Source organism: Macrosteles quadrilineatus, unplaced genomic scaffold (genome assembly GCF_028750875.1).
Source record: "Macrosteles quadrilineatus isolate MER2022 unplaced genomic scaffold, UCM_ALF_1.0 Scaffold_1__1_contigs__length_201487025, whole genome shotgun sequence".
Classification (NCBI taxonomy): Eukaryota; Metazoa; Arthropoda; class Insecta; order Hemiptera; family Cicadellidae; genus Macrosteles; species Macrosteles quadrilineatus.
In genome coordinates, this window is record NW_026542594.1 from 153,183,690 (window position 1) to 153,204,402 (window position 20,713).

At 34.7% G+C, this 20,713-nt stretch overlaps 2 protein-coding genes across 11 annotated transcripts in view; both read right to left on the reverse strand.

Annotated features, from left to right (window-relative positions):
- Positions 1-4,875, reverse strand: part of LOC128987595 (hexokinase type 2) — a 55,351-nt gene extending 50,476 nt beyond the window's left edge. Inside the window, exon 1 of the mRNA XM_054408571.1 lies at positions 4,768-4,875. Coding sequence (XP_054264546.1) covers positions 4,768-4,797 — 30 coding nt within the window. The 5' untranslated portion in view covers positions 4,798-4,875. The remainder of the gene's footprint in view (positions 1-4,767) is intronic.
- Positions 4,876-8,453: 3,578 nt separating this feature from the next.
- Positions 8,454-20,713, reverse strand: part of LOC128987629 (protein TANC2) — a 139,399-nt gene continuing 127,139 nt past the window's right edge. For 7 of the 10 annotated variants that reach the window (XM_054408638.1, XM_054408645.1, XM_054408613.1 and 4 more), the window contains 9 exons: positions 17,579-17,841; positions 17,017-17,173; positions 15,795-15,971; positions 15,195-15,362; positions 14,894-15,076; positions 14,187-14,356; positions 13,696-13,885; positions 13,302-13,402; positions 8,454-10,783 (listed from right to left, as the gene is read on the reverse strand). In XM_054408638.1, coding sequence (XP_054264613.1) covers positions 10,621-10,783; positions 13,302-13,402; positions 13,696-13,885; positions 14,187-14,356; positions 14,894-15,076; positions 15,195-15,362; positions 15,795-15,971; positions 17,017-17,173; positions 17,579-17,841 — 1,572 coding nt within the window. In that variant the 3' untranslated portion in view covers positions 8,454-10,620. The remainder of the gene's footprint in view (positions 10,784-13,301; positions 13,403-13,695; positions 13,886-14,186; positions 14,357-14,893; positions 15,077-15,194; positions 15,363-15,794; positions 15,972-17,016; positions 17,174-17,578; positions 17,842-20,713) is intronic. The other 3 variants (XM_054408653.1, XM_054408622.1, XM_054408606.1) reach the window with 1 other exon arrangement.

Consider the following 20,713-nt stretch of genomic DNA (forward strand, 5'->3'; position numbering starts at 1 on the left):
ATTATCAATGAAACTATAAATTGTGTTTATTTACTAGCAACCACTTAAAGCAAAACCTCTTTCACCTAGAGTTTATAACAAATACTATCTATGATTAATAATTTCAATTTATTTACTACAAAAACAATAATTTATAACAAGTTTATCAGATAATCGCTTGTTTACCACAGTTTAATACTCTCCTCTTTACCTGGGTCTATTGGTTCAATGTTGACTTAGTCTTTATCTTTTAATCCCACGATTAAGATATTAAACATACAAACCAGATAGTAAAGGCATCGCTTCTATAATGTAACGAAACATGGTTACTTATTTAGTTTAGTTTCTTAAAAGCTTAGATAATTTATAACTACGTGGGAATATGGAGAATAAGCCAGACGTTTACACAAAACAAAACTCTGCACAGCAATGTGTAAGGAATTGTTTCGATACTTTTTCACGTGAAACAACAACAAACAAAACAGTAGTATTTAAGCTGATTTTCAGAAAGAACGAAAGGCCAAATTGTGACTAACAGACACCATACCAAATTATTAAGATTTTTATTTTCAACTCAATGCCTATAAAAATAGGACCATACACATTTTGTCAGGTAACTCATGTATCTTTCCCCAAAATATTTTAATAAATATTTAAAACATACACATTTTTAAGTTTATTGCGTACAATATTAACGTGAAATTATTTTACATCAATGAATACACCGTTGGTATAATGAGTTCTGTATTCATTGTTTAGTCTAAAGTAGAAAATTTCCATTAATCCTATCCTATATATCATTATCTCTATCCTTATCCTTTATATTGTAGCAAAGGGATTGGCTTACATTCGAGTTGTAATATGCACAATCGGCGTCCTAGTCGGAATGATTTGATAATATATAAAACGAAACTATTTACATCGACTATCGATGTTAATGTAGTGTGTTGCAGAATCATGAATCGTAGCCTCCATTATTAAGTCATTCCTGTTAAACGAAAGGGATTCATCAAGAATTCAATACGTAGTTCCGTGCAACAATTATTCATTATGATTAATAGCCAAATAGTTGGCAAATAAGTTGTCTTTGCGATTTTAATGAAATATAAATAGCCGGCATTAATACAATGCCACAAAATATTATTGGAACAGCATAGTCTAGCAATGTTGGAAAGCAATCAAAACGAATTAATGAGAGTGATTATTGTATTTGGTTACAGCATTGCTAACAGATGTGTTGTCTGCCACGCACATTTTACAAAAAGACTGTTGGAAATTCCACCAACCGCTACCGCTCCTACTCACTTCTGTACTGTACACTGAAAAATAATCCCGCCATAGAAAAACGTAAGCAAATTTATATTTCTCTACCGGTTCTCTAACCGGTTCTTACTAAGTTCTAATCATGTGCCAATTAAATTAAAAGCAAATCGGACAAAAAATTATGCTGATGTCGTCCTCGCACTCGTACACAAATGGCATTCGAATAAATCCCTAAACATGTATGATGTATGAGGAGCGGAGACATAAAATATACTTTCATGACGAAGTCTCAAAGTGCGGGTCATGCGACAGGAAATTTACTAATAACCAGTAAGCAATCATTGTCAGCAAGAATTGTTCATGCTGTTGCTAGGTGTCAACATCATCTGTTAACATCACTACATCATAGTACTACACTATTGTTTGGAAACTGGGATTGTTTTTTAATGTGAAGCAACATAATATGTAGCATATGCATAATTCTGCATATTATGCAGCAAATAGATTTCTATCAACATCTTCTGTCAACATAATTAACAGCCGTCCTGATTTGATACGCTAATATGAAGTCAAACGTCACAATCTGATTAAATACGCTATCAGGCCGTGATATCTGTTATTTTAGTCTATAAAATGTCTGCAACACATAACTGCTATCAGCCAAAAGTCAATGATCAAATAATGCTGTAAACAACGTGATATTGCAACTGTATACAACTTTTCAATATTTTTTGTTACATAAATATTCGAAAACTTTATTTAATTATTCTTGTGGTAAACTTGTTGCACAAAGGCTAACATAATATTTCCAGTTATCAAAAACGAACTCATTTTGAGACAAAATGACAAAATATGAACTCTAGTGTTATTGTTAAATGTCCTATACATCGAGACGTATAATATGTTTTAGAAAAAGTTAGAGATCGTATATTTTTTAATTAATAATCACAGGATAGTTTCAAACCAAAGGATAAATTAATTTATCATACTTTTGGGTTGTTCAAAACAAACTATTGTTTCTCTTGCTGGTGCTACACACAAACCCCTACTAGAAAGTGTTCAAATAGCGAAATGGAACATGAATATGAACTATGTTTCTCCTATTGGTGTAAGTTTCAGACATCAATGGATTACGAAATCAATACCTTAGCAACATCTTGAAATGTGATTGAATTGAAAAATCGGTGTCAAGACATATTATAATTATGATTTTTATGTGATAGTTTGAGTACTTAGCGCGTGGGACTACTGTATTTGTCAAGGCACGGGGTTCAATTCCGCCAATCACATTTAAGGTAGTGTGATAATTTTGTGATTTGTGTGGCCACTCTCAGCTGTATCAAAAATATAAGTATACAGCTCTCCCGGATGAGTATATGTTTCAGTATTCAATTTGCTCCTATTAAGTAATTAGTTAATTTTTAAGATACATTGGTGAACAGTGGATCTGTTATATATTTTGTTATATTTTTCAATTGGAACATAGGAGTAAACAGCAAGCTTGAGGTGGATTCCACCTCAAGTTGGCAATTCAAATACGACAACACGCGGTAGAGGACGTTCAAAGACAACTAAGTTGGTTTGATTTGAAGGACTGGCAACAAACTGTCTTTGGCACAACTTGCCGTGAATGACTTCAACAACCTCCTACAACTATAGTGTCTAGTACAGTGGTTCGTTGTACGATCAGATGCTATTATTTTCCCTTTCGTTTCCAAATAAACAATCATTAGTGTCCATTCATAATATACTCTACTTGTCAAATGAAGTAGAAATGTAAACAAACGAAAAACTCATATTGTAGGGAAAATGTATATTTTATAGACAGATTTCAACGGTTGTTTCGGATTATTAATTATTGTTTCAATTAGTGGTTAGTGGTTAGTGGTTGTTTTAATTAGTGGTTTACTTAGTGGTTTACCCTGTAAATGTAGTATAGGGTGTCTTATAGCTTATTCAGTGAGAATTTAACTAGCATATACTAAGGGCTTACTAATACTGTTCGTCCAATGGAAATACATATAATTAGAACTATATGGATTAACCGAACACTGAATTTATATTCTAAATGTATGGGTTACCTAACAAAGATCCAATAGACTCATTTATTGAGTCATGCCTTCCTGTAAACAAAGTTATAGCCTAATTGATATAAATGATTAGGCATATATTAAAATATACTTTTAGAGTAAGTAGCATACATATAAACTGATTTTTGAAGAATAGTTAAAATTATATGAAAATGAACGGATATTTAAAATTGCATACAAGTAATTTTTAGCGCAACACAATAATATTTTTCTTTAAGTCGGTAGAGTATATCGCTCCTTAGACGTATTTTCTACAATAAAAACAATAACTAATTTTGTATAGTACAAAAACACTTTTTATAGCCTAATTACCTTGTAGGCCTAAGTAATTAGTACTAGATATCACTCTAATTTAATCCATTGTTGTTTAAGCGTTCAAAACGCGTAAAGATAATTGTGTGTTTGTGTAAACCGAGAGATTTAAAATGTAGAGAGATTTAAAATCATATTCATAACTTAATATTTCCGAATTAAACAACCAAACTTGATATCAAGGCAATTGAAAATCATAACATTTAAAAATGCTTCATTTGAATTAAAAATAAAGATGTACCAGTAGTTTGTGATAATTAGAATCCACTCAATATAAAGAAATTAAATATGGTGATAAAATATTTCTAGAATTATACAAGGTGTATGCAAACTCCCAGAACAGATATTGTTGATTTGTCTCTTAGGTGTAAAATCAGTGCAAAACATCGTCAATCTAAAATTCTGGTTTTATTTCCTGACTGACTGTCTGTTTGTATGTGATTTTTCAAATTTACCCGTCATATTTGAATCCTTTAAGCAAGCGATTGTCTACAAACATCAACAAGACCGTCGTGGTGGTCGGTGAATGAGCATTCATGAGTATCTTACGGCTCGAACTTAACAATGTTTGTAGTTACACTGGTTGTGTTCTTCACACAAATTAAAAATCCCTCAAATTTTGGTAAAAAATTATTTCGATAAACAACATTGAATGGATTATATCCATTGACTATTGGATGGTTAAAGGTAAAACATAAAATAAATTTGAGGCTGATAGAAAATAGACTTAAAATAACACACGAGGGTTAGGAATAATCTCTGCCCAAAGTATTACATTTATAATTTATACCAATTCAAAATAGCGGACTTTAGTTTTTTTTTATACCGTATATTTCTTCTGACTAATAATTTATAGGAAAAAAACCCTTATGCCACAGACTTATACTTATTCCAATATGGTCAGAATGTGATATTTATGCATTCATGATAAGCCTAATCATTAAATCCAAATTAAAAGTATACAATATTAACATATTCATCGAGGTGAATTAATCCTCTTTAAATACATGTACTGCCTTTGAAAATCGTTGAGTAATGAATGAATGTTACTATTTTTGTACATTATCTGATGGAATTGAAATGATTAAATTGTTAGGCCTAAACATGTGACTAACAGACTAACCTTGGGATAGATTGAGTCGACGGGTGGCATGGTAGCAGTGCGGTGAGATGGTGCCGACTATTTCTGCTGTGGTACCGTGCCAAGCCAACAGACAACTGATAACACACTACCACTACGTCACTCTCACTACACTTGTGTGACGTGTAAATTTGTCTGTGTTTGTGTGGGGTTGTATGTTGTATGTTGTGTGCACTGTTCAAGGACCCGCTGCACAATAATGACAATGGTTGCAAAAGACTTGGGCATTTTGGCAAATTGAGGAAATGACTCAGTGAATGCATCTGGGAAATCTCTAGTTCTTTGCTTTCAGAGTGTCAAATTGCTGTTTAACGTACGTTACAGTTCCGGAACCTCATTTTTTACAAATCGAGCACTGAGTAAAAGTACCTATGAAAAAATAATTTTCTTCCAGTTGGTATTGTAAATACAATACTTTCCTCATGAAGTGATTAAACATCATTGCTCTGAATCCTCTAAAGAATGTTAATAGGAAGATGACAAGGATGAGGTATGCTATTTAGTTCGAATTACAGAAAGTCACTAGACTACGACATTCCATTTTTTTTTTAGAGAAATATCCATTGAACATATTTTTCTATCATTGTCATAAAACCATCACATAATTTCATTAATAACACTTAAATCATTGGAAAGCTAGTAGGACATTTTTCGTGGTAGAGCACTATAGACTTTGGTCCCCAAGGATCCACATTCAGGTCCTTCCAATTACCAAAGGCTTTGATGTGATAATACTGTTACCGTTACCACATTTCCAAAACTGTTGAACATTTTCAAGATAACTTTGAAATATGAATATATTTTTTAAAGAAAGTTTCATGAAAGTTTTTAAAAGTAAAATATTAACGAATAAACACTATCAATTATCAATAATTGAGATGGGGACGCCCAAATTTGAGTGAAAAATGAGTGTAGAATGGAGTTTGATGATCTTTGTAGCTTTGTTACTGACTAAGATCAGCTGTTTAATTTGCCAGGATCATTCATTTAAAGCCCAATCATCAGGATCAGCTTCATCTTGATAAAATTGAAAGTGGCGAAGCTCTGATTTACAGTTGCTATCCAAAATCTCCAAGAAAACATCACTGATGTGTTCCATTGTATTAGCCTCAGCCTCCTTACTCATCTATCTTATGACTTAAACAATTACTTCTTTCTTCATAACCTTAATATGAAATGAAACTTTTATCTTGTGTTTGTAGAAGATGAGGAATTAATTAATTGTTGAACCAAATGTTAAATTGAGGTCTCAAAGCCATCTTAAGGGTAACTCACCCTGGGATTTGTGACAAGCATGCTAAAAAAAGAAAAACCCATTGAATTTGGCATATCCAGTATCTTATGATGTTTCTATATAGCGTTTACACCACTTTAATATATTGGAGTGTTGAGAAAATCTTCAAAGAAATCTATGAACCTGTGTAACACCAAGGCAAGGTTATTTAGGAAAGATAGTTGACTTTAGGAAATAAGAAGATAGGTAGATGATTCTAAGTAGTTCTTGGTGGGTGAATGTGGGAGGCAGCAGTGACAAAAGTTGGGTTTCAGGACTGCAATTACCTTTTCATCATCAGCTGTTCAGAGTTTGAATTACCGAATTACCTTACCATCAGCTCTTCAGTGTTGCAATTGGCTTACCATCAGCTGTTCAGGGCTGCAATTGCTTTATCATAAGATTTTCAGGGTTGCAAATACCTTAACAACAGCTGTTCAGGGCAGTATTACCTTCAGCAAAATACATAGCTCCAGTTTCAGCTATTAGCCCAGGCAAATTAGACATATGCTCCCCAAAAAATCATCTAAAGCTGGAAAGTGTTTTAATAACTTTTGGGGGTCCCAAATAAGAGTCCTGTGAGTTTGCGACGGATTCTGACGTCTGCTTAAGTTTTGGGAGTCGAAAAACTATGAAAATGTTGCACTTTTTTCAGTTTTTCGCTTATAACTCCTAAATAACGAATCCTACGGAAAATGTTGTTCAAAGGTCTCTTTTAGTGCATTAAATTCTGCGTCGATTGGTGTTCAATACGTCAAAATCGGCCGAGCTGTTTAGCCGCAATAGCTTTCTTAAGTTGGGTCATTTTCATCCACATGGCCAAAAAGTTGATTATTTGACCAGTTTTCGGCTTACAACTCCTAATCGACGCTTGCTACACAAAAATGCACCTGTAGTTAGTTTGGAAAACACAACATTCTGCGTAATATGTTTTTTTTACTAATCAATAATGGTAATTGATTGCTATCTACTTTGTATGGTCGCCATTTCATTGAAAAAAAAAATATTAAAGTTAAAGTTGGAAAATTTTACTAAAATTAATATTAATATTTTTTCAATGAAATGGCGACCATACAAAGTAGGTAGCAATTAATTGCCATTATTGATTAGTAAAAAAAAAAAAAACATATTACGCAGAATGTTGTGTTTTCCAAACTAACGACAGGTGCATTTTTGTATAGCAAGCGTCGATTAGGAGTTGTAAGCCGAAAACTGACCAAATAATCAACTTTTTGGCCATGTTGATAAAAATGACCCAACTTTAGAAAGCTATTGCGGCTAAACGGCTCGGCCGATTTTGATGTATTGAACACCAATCGACGCAGAATTTAATGCACTAAAAGAGACCTTTGAACAATATTTTCCGTAGGATTCGTTATTTAGGAGTTATAAGCAAAAAACTGAATAAAGTGCAAAATTTTCATAGTTTTTCGTCTCCCAAAACTTAAGCAGACGTCAGAATCCGTCGCAAACTCACAGGACTCTTATTTGGGACCCCCAAAAGGTATTAAAACACTTTCCAGCTTTAGAAGATTTTTTGGGGAGCACTCCCTATATTTGATCTAATTTGCCTGGACTATATTGATAGTTTTAAATTTCACTAACCTTTGTGCATTGTCTCTACCTTTGATTATTGGTAAAACTAGACTTTCTTTACCCATGTTATAGTTATGGCACCAGTTTTTGGATGAAACAAACACACAAAAAAAGTTGAATTGAGCCCCCTACAGATTGTGCTGATGTAAATTACTAATTTCTGACCAGTATGCAGGCATTTTAACCAAGTCAAGCTGAAAGGATGACTTACTGTGAGCTATAATATCATTTTTACTGCGTCAACTGTTTCAGTAACAAAAAATAATGTAGATAATAACATTTTGCTATCTGCAAGTGGCTCATTCAACTGTATTCTTTTTTGATAAAAAATTGACATCAGCTGGTGCATATAGATAGGCTGTTTAATTTAGTATTCGAAAGCATTGATTATTGCAAAAGTCAATGTACCTAGTCAAAAGTCAATACCTAGTTTCTGCATAACAATATCTAACAATTTTCAATTTTGATTTGGGGTAGCCTAGTATTTGATTTTGTGTGTTTCTACGCCAGTGGTATTTTTTTAAGTTTTGAAAGGTAACAGTCCAAACCCTGGTCTTGTTACTATCTGTTGACCTGTTTGTTGGATAGCACCATTAATTCATAGCCCATGGCAAATGGCATCTAGGTATGGAAACGATTTCGCTTGGATTCGAACCAGCGACCTTCAGATTTAAAGGTGACCACTATAACCACTCGGCTAGACAAACCCAGACAATCATGATGAGTACTATTCATCTAATAATACTCAATACAATAATGGTGATGAATACAATGGCAAGGGTTTAATAAACAAACTATGTTTAGTGATGCAGCTAAAGCTTTATTTAAAGATAAATCATAATCAAACCTATTTATAAAGTATCTGCACCGGCCCTAAACAACAGAATTGTCAATCAATGTGTATTTTAAAAAGTGAAACCTTTTAAAGACTGAATCTATAAAACAAAAAAAATAATACAATACATGCTGAACTTATTAGACTTTATTTATCAGACTTGGTTTGTTCAGATCTGAAATCAAATAACATGTAACCTACATTTGAATAATAGCCAATTTTTAACACTTGATTAGTGATTGAAAATGTAAGGGCCAAAATTTACTTTATTATTTAAAAATTAATGAATGTTGATTAAATAGTGACAAAGTAAATTATAAAACACTTACAAATGTACACTGATTTTCTATCAACCATGGAGTGTGCTAATTTAATGCTTATTAAGTTTACACTATATTTAGTAATGCTTCATTACTACCATTCTGTTTTTAATTTAGAAATTGTTATGGTTTAACATAAAAAGAGTACTAAAATTTACACAAACTATTTTAGATCTGAACCAAAAACAAGCTTTAACAGATTGAACAAACCATATTGACTTTGTAAACATAGTGTCTTTGAGAAAAAGAACAAAAGTAATAAAAAACATTAAATTTTTAAAATAAAATATTTTTTAATAAGTTCCTTGTTGTAAAACTTAATGACAAGTACTGTATTGGATTTTACAACAATTTTTATGGTTAAATTAATAAACAATATAGTCTAAAACAATTGCAAAGGTCTTCAGATTTTAACTCATTTAAAAAGCCAATTTACTACAAGGATTTTAACACACACACAAATACTATGTTATTTAAAATTAATGAGGTTAAAACAAAACTTATTTCTGTATTACAATGAGACTACCAATGGTACTTGAGCTGCCAGCATACAAGATATAAACATGCCTTTCTGTTATAATCTTACAAAATCACTCATACTGTCTCTTACAAAATCAATTCATAGGAACAATAACACTTTCTAATAGAACACCTTCAACCGTCATAATCAAACAAATATTATAAACTAACAATCAATCTGGTGTAATTTGGAAGCAGATCATATAAAATAAAACTACCAAATAAATTAAACTTAAATTTAGCAATGATCAGGGTAAGGTTTTGGGTAGCTAGGCTGGCTTTAAAAAAGTTGCAATTTTTGACTGGCCACTTCATTATAATAAAATATTGAAGTAGTCAAATAGAACAACACTTTATGACATAACAAAAATAAGTAATTTTTAACAATTAGGCTGCCGAACGATATTTATCTCTTAGCTGAAGATTAACAAAACAAGTAAATATAAAAGAGAAATGATAAACAACAAATTTTAAAGAAACATAAACATAAGAAACATAAAATAAAACTATACATATATATTACAAAAATGAAAATGATGGCAAGAATAATGTACCATGTACTATATAAGTAATAATAAAAGGAAAATCTGTAAACTAAAACATATTAACATGATAAGTATCTGTTTGTCAACAAGAAGTTAGAATAATGAGTATTATTACTATTATATACTAAAACATATAATTTATCTTTGTACAATATCTTTAACTCTGATAAATTTGGTTTAATAAAACAAACAGTAAAATTAATATTTTAATAATCTGCAGTTTACTTTTTAAGTCACCGTCCGGAAGTTGTTGAACTTTAATTTTTAATTTAACACGTATAAAATATTTTTAAACGTTTCATAAATATTTGCTGTTACCTTAACAAAATAAATAATTTAATATCCACATACAAATAACTTAACTTTGCCATAACAAATTATATAAACTCTTTTATCAATATAAAGTTACATTACTACACTAAATATTGCATTGTCTTCTACACTAATTTAAAAATGCTGCATTACCTGTACTTAGATAAATATTCTCTCGTAACTGTGTTATTTACATTTACACTACTAAAATAAATAAAATACAATAAATTTAATGGCACTTTAAAGGTAATTTATTTGTGAACATGAATTTTTAACTTCACTTCAATTATAGGAAGTAGCCCGGCAGATCAACTGTAAAACTTGAAAATATCTAATAACACTAATCCAGAACCTGATGAAAATTCCACTCTACAGCTTTCAACTGTATTCTTCATTACGTAAACGTATAAACAAGTAGCGTTTTAGTTGAGTGTATTACAGGCTGGTCTCTGTCTGGTTGAGTGTATCGAGTGATGTTGTGAGTGTTCCTGCGCGCACTTCGTCCCTTAGGTTGAGCAACACTCGACGCACCTCCCTGTTCTGAGGCGGCAACAACAAGATGGCCTCCTGGACGTCACACAGCGCATCCTCGTACAGTCTGGAACCAAAGTCTTGGTTAATCCTTTGAGCTTCATGTGCGACACAATAGTGACATAATGAAACAACACTAACGTCAAATAACTATCTATAAGAGTAAGAGTGTAACTTAGCAATTCTGCAACCTAGGAGTATGTTTAAAGCTGCTAAGCTTAGGCTTTTGATTGACTGGGACGGGTGGCGTCGTCCTGTAATCCAGCTACTAGGAGGGCACGAATTGTGGATATTTATAGGCATGCACTGTGGATGCGATACTCCCCAGTGTGGATTAACGTCCGCACGGGTGAGTACTACGACTATCCGCAGTACTAGCCTGATAATTAGACCAATTCGTAATTACAGTCCAACCTCAGTATAACGAATCTGAAGGGACCGAACTGAATATTCGTTATATCAAGGATTTCGTTAAAACGAGGTTCGTTATATAGAGGTTAGGTTTGCAGGAATTTCGCTAAGTCAAGGTTCAGAACCAGCGTCGGTCAATATAGGTCGGGATTTGACCTCATTAAAATACAATTAAAGTAGCATAGGCTACAATACTATACAGTACAGTGTTTACATTGTACAGTAGAACCTAAACTATCCGGCATAATAAAGGCGAGGGATCTTGAATAAATCATGACAATGTCATTGACCTTGGTACAGGTTAAAAGATGTAAGTTTAAAATCACAGCTTGTTCTGGTTCTAACCTTCCTAAAACCTAGCCAAACACTGTATTGCGTAGTCATAAACCATGTAAAGAACAAAACAAAACAGTAGAAAGTTTTGTAAGCTACTGCTCGCGATAGGCCGGTAGGCTACTTACAGTACAGAACTGATTTATTAAACAGAGGAATGTCAATAATAATCATTAACTATAGCATTGGTGTTGCTAGTTGAAACAAATCGTATTGAAAACAATAAATTATTAGATAAGTCATTATAAAAGTGTATAATCATAGCCACCTTAAGGATAATAAAAACACTCGTAAAAGGAATGTTAAAATAACGATGTTGCTATTCTTTCTCTTTGGTTTTGTTTTTATATTCTTTCTTAGGTTTCTCTTTATCCAAAAATTGTACAATTCACCATAGTTATCCCATATCGCCCAATCACAGCTTACTAAACATTACGTCGTCATCAGTCCTCAGTGAATGAAATCAGTTCTCAGTTGCAACATAGCGCGCGCAGCGACAGCAGACAAAGATGTAAAACGGAGCAGACGAATGTTAGCGCAAGCGATGACGTGACCTTTCCATTTAATTTGATAAAGAAACAGATTTTTCCAAAACAATAATTGGGTGGGGGATTTGTTATATCGAGGGAAAGACGTAGACAATTCGTTATGCAGAGGTTAAATTCGCAATGTAGAGGTTCTGACAATGACAAATTCGTTATATTGAGGTGTCTTATTTTAGCCGAAATCACGAAAAATTCGTTAAATCAAGGTCGTTGTTATGGTTTGTTCGTTATGTAGAGGTAAAATATACATTGTGTCTTATGGAGAGTTCTAGGGGATTAAAAAAAATTCGTTATATCAAGGAATTCGTTATATCGAGGTTCGTTGTATCAAGGTTAGACTGTACCAAGGCAAAAATGTGGTTCGGATTCCACTATAAACTGTAGGTCCCTTAGTTGCCATTAGCTGTATGGGCTATTAATTAACAGCTGTGTCTAAGGAATGTCGGCCTTAGTCACTAACAAGACTACAAGATCACGCCACTCATCCTACACTCATCTCCATTCAAACTTGGCTTAAAATACCTCCTTTGTATGGTCGCCATTTCATAGAACAGTATTAACAGTATTGACTAGTGTAGTTGGGCAATAGACCATTAGGTGTGATCACTGGTCAAGCAGGTTGTTTTTAATACCTTTAATTGAAATGGTGACCATACAAATGTAGGTATTTTAACCCGAGCATGAATGGAGATGAGTGTAGGATGAGTGGCAAGGAGACAGAAATGAAGATTAAGGGTTCAAGACCATAACCCATCTCAGTCAGGTCTAGAGTACTATTGTGCATGTTCATCTGTACCTGTCTAAAAGTTGTAGTAAAAGACATGGTTTTGGTAAAAGGTGTAAATTTTCAAGATGTGACATGTGTGCACAGTTATTCTATCATTTGTCAAGAGTTTGATGTGAAATTTTCTGTATTATAAATGCATTGACATAAAAAATCGAAACATTAAAAATTAGTATTTTATGACAATTTCTTACAATTAACCTACAAATTTAGATCTTATGGTAACATTTTTCTAGGAAATCGTTGCCACGTGAGCTAATTTAAAATAAAATGAGATATATTGCAGATGAATGATCCATTGTTTTACCCAGAATTATACTGTTTCCCACTCCTGCTGTAGACTACATAACGTAAACCTCTCAATTAACAAATGTTAAGGTTGCTGTAATTCATCACAGAGTCTTAAATAACAAATCTGGTATGTTGTTCTTACTTGAGCAAAGTATTCAAGAAATACCATAAAACACGGGTAACACATAGATCAAAAGGGATGACAAGTTCAAAGTGCTTACCTTAGATCAATTCTTGCCTTCGCACGTGCGTAGTAAGCCTCATAAGAATCTGGTTTTAGTTTCAAAACACTGGTTGCTAAATCAACTGCCTCCACTGCCTCCTGTAAAGTAAAGTATATTAATTAGATAGGTAACATTATTTCACTTTCGGAAAGTAATAAAAAATAAATTCTTTGCATGGTTTACATGTACTCATAACTTTGTAATGGAAGTTACATGTAAATAAGAAGGAATTTGACATGTTTTTGTTAAGCATATAATGTTGGTACGCAATCATGTTTTACAATTAAGTTTCACATAAAGAATATTTTCAAATCACCAAATTTGATCATCCATGAACTATAAAAATTACAATGTTCAATACTAATATCAATATTACAATCTTACAACTCACATTAAGTTTGCGCTTGCAGCGAGAGTTGTTTAGGAGGAAGTTGATGCGCAGCTGGCTGAAAGTTGTGTCCAAGGTTTCTGGTGGAGGGAACTTGTTGAGAGCGTAGCTGTAGCGATGTGCCGCCTCTTTGAGCCTGCCTTTGCGGTACAACACATTCCCATCCTCTAGTAGTTTGTTCAGCAGTACCAACCTTCATACCATAAAATTTAATATTAATTTATTGACAAAGGTTACAAATTCAGAGATAAGAGCTAGTTAAGAATAAATCATATCAAACTTGGACATTGTATGAGTGAGGTAACAAAACCAATTTGTTAGTTGATTAAGGAAGCTTAATTCTAGTTGTTGAACAAGGTGGCTAAACCAAACAAAATGCTATGACACGATAAAATGACAAAAAAATACCTTGTAGACTCTTCTAATATGTAGACATAGGAAAAGTGTAGTAACCTTAAAAAAATTGTTTGGACGAATACAAAATGTTCACTTACATGATATCCATCTTGTTGTTAGCCATTGTCCAGGTAGTTGGGCCCAGTTTGGCTCCTCGACGCAGCAAACACTGCACGACAGGGACATTACGACATGCTATAGCACGGTCTAGAGGTCTCATGCCACTCATGTCCACATGTTCCAACATGGCCCCTCTCTCCAGCAGCATCTACAAAGATAGACGAACTTCAGTTAATGTTAAGTCAAAGTATATCTATAAAACTGATGAGGAGACGACATGTGTCTTAAACCGGGGTAATTTTATAACAGCTTAATGGACAGCTGGAATGAGGTTTTTTACTATAACGAGATAATAACTTTTATCAGGGTGAGAACAACAGCCTTGTCACTATTATCAGTTCAGTAACCAGCTTTCCAACTACATATACCTATCAAATATTTTGTATGGCACAAGTAAGCCTTATTTTAAGTTAAAATACGAGTTAAGAATGAGAGTACACCTCAACAGATAAAATAACTTAAAAAATGTATTGGGATGGCTTTTAAATTGTATCCCTTGGCCTATTTTATTCAAATACTTCAGGCAAAAATTCTGTGAATTGGCTGAACATGGTCGGATATTCCATGAAGTGGGTTTATCTAAAGATTGAAAATAAGAGTTCTGCTGTAACAAGTACTATAACAAACGGCAGATGGTAAAGTGTAAAGACAATATAGAAAGCATATATTTAGTTTGACTAGTGACCTGTACTAGAGTGGGGTTGCCTTGTGCTGCGGCCAAGTCCAGAGGTATACGACCAGTCTTGTCTGCCTTGTTGACCTCAGCTCCTCTGTCCAGCAGCACTTGCGCAGCTTGGCCTCGGCCTCGTAGACAAGAGTGGCCGAGCGCTGTCAAACCTTCTGCATCCTCCCGCGACAGGTCCGCTCCCTGCAACCACCACAGAGGTTAAAGTTAAAATATCAATAGCTTGATCATGGGTAAATGTAAATGAAAATATACTTTGAAAAAAAAAATAATTGTTAGTATCTTAAACTGGTTTTAGTACCTTATCCAAAAGAAGTTCCAACAGTCCTACGTGGTTCTCCGCAGCAGCCATCATGAGAGGAGTGCGACCCTGAGTGTCCATCTGGTCTAGAGGTGCGTGATGCTGCAACAGTCTCTCCGCTACTGCCCAGTGTCCCTCTCTCACAGCCAATAGCAGAGCTGGCATGCCCTACAATAAAATATAATATTACAATACGTCTCCATTGTCAATACAATACCACTACAATACAACAAATATATGTGTGTCAAACAAAGACCATCTTTTATTGCAGTTTACTTCACTGAAATATTCTTACTTTATAGGAAACTCTTTCATGTCAAGAAATGATTAAGGAGAGTAGAAACAGTGATGTAAATTTGTTAATGACAAGATTAAAAAGAACATTTTTGGGGGAATTTAGATATTTGTTATACACTAAATTACTACCCAGGACCCAATTTATTGTTGGAGTGAAATGAATAAAATTTGCAGGGAGGGCTAAATAAACAGATGCTATACAACCTTTAAACTTCTTTTTGTAGTAATTTCAGTCCAATGGTTTGAACAACAAAATACTTTCCTTATAACTAGTACACCTTACAGTACTTGACTATTTCCTACCTTCTGGTTGGGTACGGAGACAGATGCGCCCCGGTTGAGGAGTGTCGCGCAGACGTTGTGGCAGCCATTGCTGGCAGCTACTGTAAGAGCTGTCTCCCCAGTGAGAGAGTCCTGACTGTCTGCTACAACCTCTGACATGTCCAGCAGATACTCCACTATCTGCAACAATCCAGTGTCCTGTTGACAGATCTTCAATAAACAATCTGTTCATGTGCATCATCATCAGGCCCCACTTTCTATATGGGCTAGCTGGGCTATATAGCCCAAAGCGCCAAATTTCCAAAACTTCTGTATTTTAACCTCCAAATAGATTTAAAAGTTTTTTCTACTATCCTATCTACTTCCATATTCCCCCGCAGAGAAGGGCGCCTAGCTGTTAGCAGACCAGAGCGCTATCAATCTAATCCCCAGGCCTGATAATCATTGGCGGAAATTGCTTGTTTTGTTTTGTCACAGCTATAAGCTGATGAGATGAATAAGTTTTCTTGAATATACTTAGTACTGAATTTTAATAATTATAAAATAAAATTGTTTTATTTGAGAGGTGATGTTTGTACTGGAAAGTCTTTTCTATAGGTCGGCCGGTTAGAAAACGACCTGCGCGAAATTTTTAGCGCATGTAGGGGAGGTAAGGTTGGGGGTCGGGTGGCAGCGGAGTGGGGGAAGAGCCATAGTCTGTCTCACTCCCACAGCTCGGTATCTCTCTCTTGCACCAATGCTACGAGGAGGACGCTATCTAACCGGCCGACCTATACCATCTAACTTCTAAACACCAAATGAACACCTAACTGTAGACTAAAATAAACGTACATAAGATTTCAACAGAAAAATAAATAGGCTACACTTCGTCACAGGAGGGTTGGAAACTGGGTTGGTTCAGTACGGTACATACACAAGACTCAAATTTGTATCTTAGTGACGTTTACATTATGAACATTTATATTTCAAAATGTTATATTGCTATGGGTTTCAATAAGCATGGTATATTCTATAATTTTATTAACAATTATTGAATATAACAGTAGGCCTATCTTGCAGTTTAACAATAAAAATAGCAGTAAAAAGAGCAGCAGGTTAAGCAAAAGCAAGGATCATATCGGATACGCTAAACAAAACCGTAGATCAATCCACAATGAAGATAAAAATATTTTTTTTTAATTTCTTCTACTAGAGTGAACCACTTAAATTTCAGCTAAAAATGAGCACTTTGTAATCATCCTACCTCGTTGTGTCCCTGAGCGGCTGCTGCCACTAGAGCCTGTTGTGCAGCCTCCCTCAGCTGTACTTCATCAGCCCCCGGCCCCACCACCCAGTCACATGCCAGCAGGTGTGCCACTACGTCCAGGTGACCATTGCGAGCTGCATGCACCAGCGCACATCTGCCAACACGATAAGTCAAGTAAAGTGTATGCAAAGAAGTGTCCAATATCTTCCTATGTCTAGAATAAGTGTGCCTCAGACAAAAAGGAAATTAACGGACGACCACGGGTTCCTGGCTATGAAGCGACCCCTCCCCATATTTCATTTAGAGCCTTGGCGGGGATTAGGAACAGTTTGACAACAGAAGCTTACATTGGAGGATCTTATAATAACATCGTCCAGCGAATTGTGATACTTGGATGAGCAACCTTGTATTCATTGTGGCACTCCTAGAAGCAGGTTATCATTGTTTTGTTGTAGTTTGATAAGATCTCATGATACCTACATTTTATATAACCAAACATATTATTGGTTTAAAATCAGATAATTAATTGTTTTATTTAGCAGAACTCTAGTGTGTGTACCTGCCGGCGGTGTCACTGCGGCCAAGGGATGCCCCAGCACTGACCAGCTGTCTGACCACCTCGATGTGTCCGCGACCGGCGGCCAGGCCCAGTGGTGTACAACCTTGACTGTTGGGGTGATCCACGGAGGCACCAAACTCCAGAAGTAGAGCCACCATCTCCACAGCACCCTCGTGGGAAAACAAGCACAATACTGGCGCCTGTCCTAGGAACTCTGTGATGTGGTCTGCATTGGCTCCAGACAGAAGCAACAGGCGGGAAACCTACAACATTGAGTTTTGGAGGCCATAAAGCATTTAAGTACAACACAAGCATAAGATAATAGAAAACATTGAATCTGTATTCGGAGAATATTTTAATTTTAAGATGCTAGGATCTTAGCCTTGAGGATGTTGAGATGTGGTTTGCAGTCATTGGTTTCTTGTATGCAATTCGCAGTTGCTTTTCATTCTTTCTCAACATTTGTCACACGTTGGGGTGGTCATCACTGCCAAGTATGCAGTGACATACATCTTGGTAAGGAGTGATAATGTCCTTGTGAGTAAGTATGGTTCTCACTTGAAGTTCTATACTGTTCAATACTATACTGTTGAATGAAATGGTGACCATACAAAGTAGGTATTTTAAGCCAAGTATGAACGGAGATGAGTGTAGGATGAGTGGCGCGATCTTGTAGTCTTGTTAGTGACTAAGGCCGACATATTCCTTAATTAATAGCCCATACAGCGGACCTACAGTTTATAGTGGAATCCGAACCAAATCTAGTTATTGTGACTATGGTTGTAAGCAATAATCAGCCCCTTTTACACCTAGACCCTAGACATATCTTTAATTTACAGCTCTAACTCAGAAATAAACACCATGAACCTTGATGAAATAACTATGGCACTGGCCATATTAGCCCAGGCAAATTAGACATATGCTCCCCAAAAAATCGTCTAAAGCTGGAAAGTGTTTTAATACCTTTTGGGGGTCCCAAATAAGACTCCTGTGAGTTTGCGACGGATTCTGACGTCTGCTTAAGTTTTGGGAGTCGAAAAACTATGAAAATTTTGCACTTTTTTCAGTTTTTCGCTTATAACTCCTAAATAACGAATCCTAAGGAAAATGTTGTTCAAAGGTGTCTTTTAGCGCATTAGATTACGCGTCGATTGATGTTAATTATGTCAAAATCGGCCGAGCCGTTTAGCCGCTGTAGCTTTTCAAAGTTGGGATATTTTCATCAACATGGCCAATAGGTTGATTATTTGACCAGTTTTCGGCTTACAACTCCTAAACGACGAATGCTATACAAAAATGCACCTGTAGTTAGTGTGGAAAACACAAAATTCGGCGTAGAATTATCATTATGAATTACTAGATAGTGGTTTATTCCATGGTTATCATCCAGAGGTTTATCCAACAATGTGTTAAGGTAATTTTAAATCTAATATTGTTATCTGGGATTACAAAAATTCTAGGATTCCTAAGCTCCCATTTATACGATCCCACCTCTGGACACTCCAAAATGGTGTTAAGCGATTCTAATATACAGTATAATAAGATATTACAACGAGAAATATTTTATTAAATATAGCAAAAAAGATATTTTTTTAGCTTAATAAATGAAAGATGATAATGCGACAAATGTACATAGTTTTACTATGTATTTAGCCTATTAAAAAAACTATTGGGAGTTTTCGTAGATTTTACTATATAACGTTTCTACTTCTCATCATTGGAATCTTAAGAATAAGGATTCATTCTTTGCTCTTATTAGTCTTGGCACAAATGATGACATTCGGTACCATCTTTTTCGTCAGATATCGAATTGAGATAATCTAGCCCCTTGCGAGTCATCTTTCAGACAGTAGTGCATTATATCCCTGCATTTCAAAAGGAGCAAGATAATGTAAACCTTTTTTAACATGTACACGATAGTCGAAATAGGTAGACGGAGTTGAGAAGTTTTTGTCGAACCGGTGGATTAACCGTAGTGATGGGAGTTAACCCACTGGCGTTGATTTTCCATACCTATTTCTCTGAATTAAGTACTTTTAAATGAGCTCTAAAGGATTGGTGGATGAGCAGCCCCTTTTGTTAGAATCAAAGTCAAAATTAGTTGAAAGTGTCTTCTAGAAGAGACCAAGCCTCACTTGATTTGGATATTTTCTGCTCCCAACCATGTATAGGCCCAACCTGCTTCTGCAACTTCGCCAAGTGTTGTAACCCGTCAGAACACAGTGAGATCTACATTGATTGGAGTAAACAGCATGAGTAGTTTTAGGCTACATGATTAGTTGAATTTTCGACTCTTCTACATCACGCTTTCTTCATCAAACTGCGCTAGTGGGTCGGACCTATTTGTAATCCAAAGTATGATTCAAATTGAGGCTTGGATTTAATGAGGAATATCACGTGCCGACTGAGGGGGGCAGATTCTTCTTTAATCTCATTTCATTTCATTTCATTTTTATTAAACGGCAAACACCATTTTACAAGAGGGTTTAACAAGATTACATCATACATTGTGCATTAAACATACATACCAACGACAGAGCCATTTGAAAATGAGAGAAAAACAGTTACCAGCTTAAACACAAAATCAATAAGACAATCGATAGAAAAATCAACAATAAATAACAATAAAAATAAATAACAATAAAAATAAATAACAATATAATACATAACAATATAAATAAATAACAATCCCGTTATATTACAAATTATTATATTACAAGATATTAATATTCGAGAAGATAATCAATCAACAATAGAAATACACAAATAATTTAAAGGAATATATCATTAAAAACTATAGAAAACAACAACAAGGAGTAACAACAATTGATAAAGATTTAAAAAAATATAACAGGGATTAAAATATTAAGAATGAAAACGATCAGTGATAAATCTCAGACAAAAAGAAAAACTTGAATTGACAGAATAATATTGCTTGGCAGTTGGCACTTCCTCTCACTGATTGTGTGGCCCTTTAGAGGCACCACCAAAAACACACTCACTTCACTGCACATGTGGCACTTGAAGTGTGGCCCTCTAGAGGCACCACCAAAAGCACAAAGACTAAAGCTGGATCTGGTCAGCAGCCCACTTAAACACTACTCTCCTAAAGAGTGGCAAGGAAGGCCCGAAGAA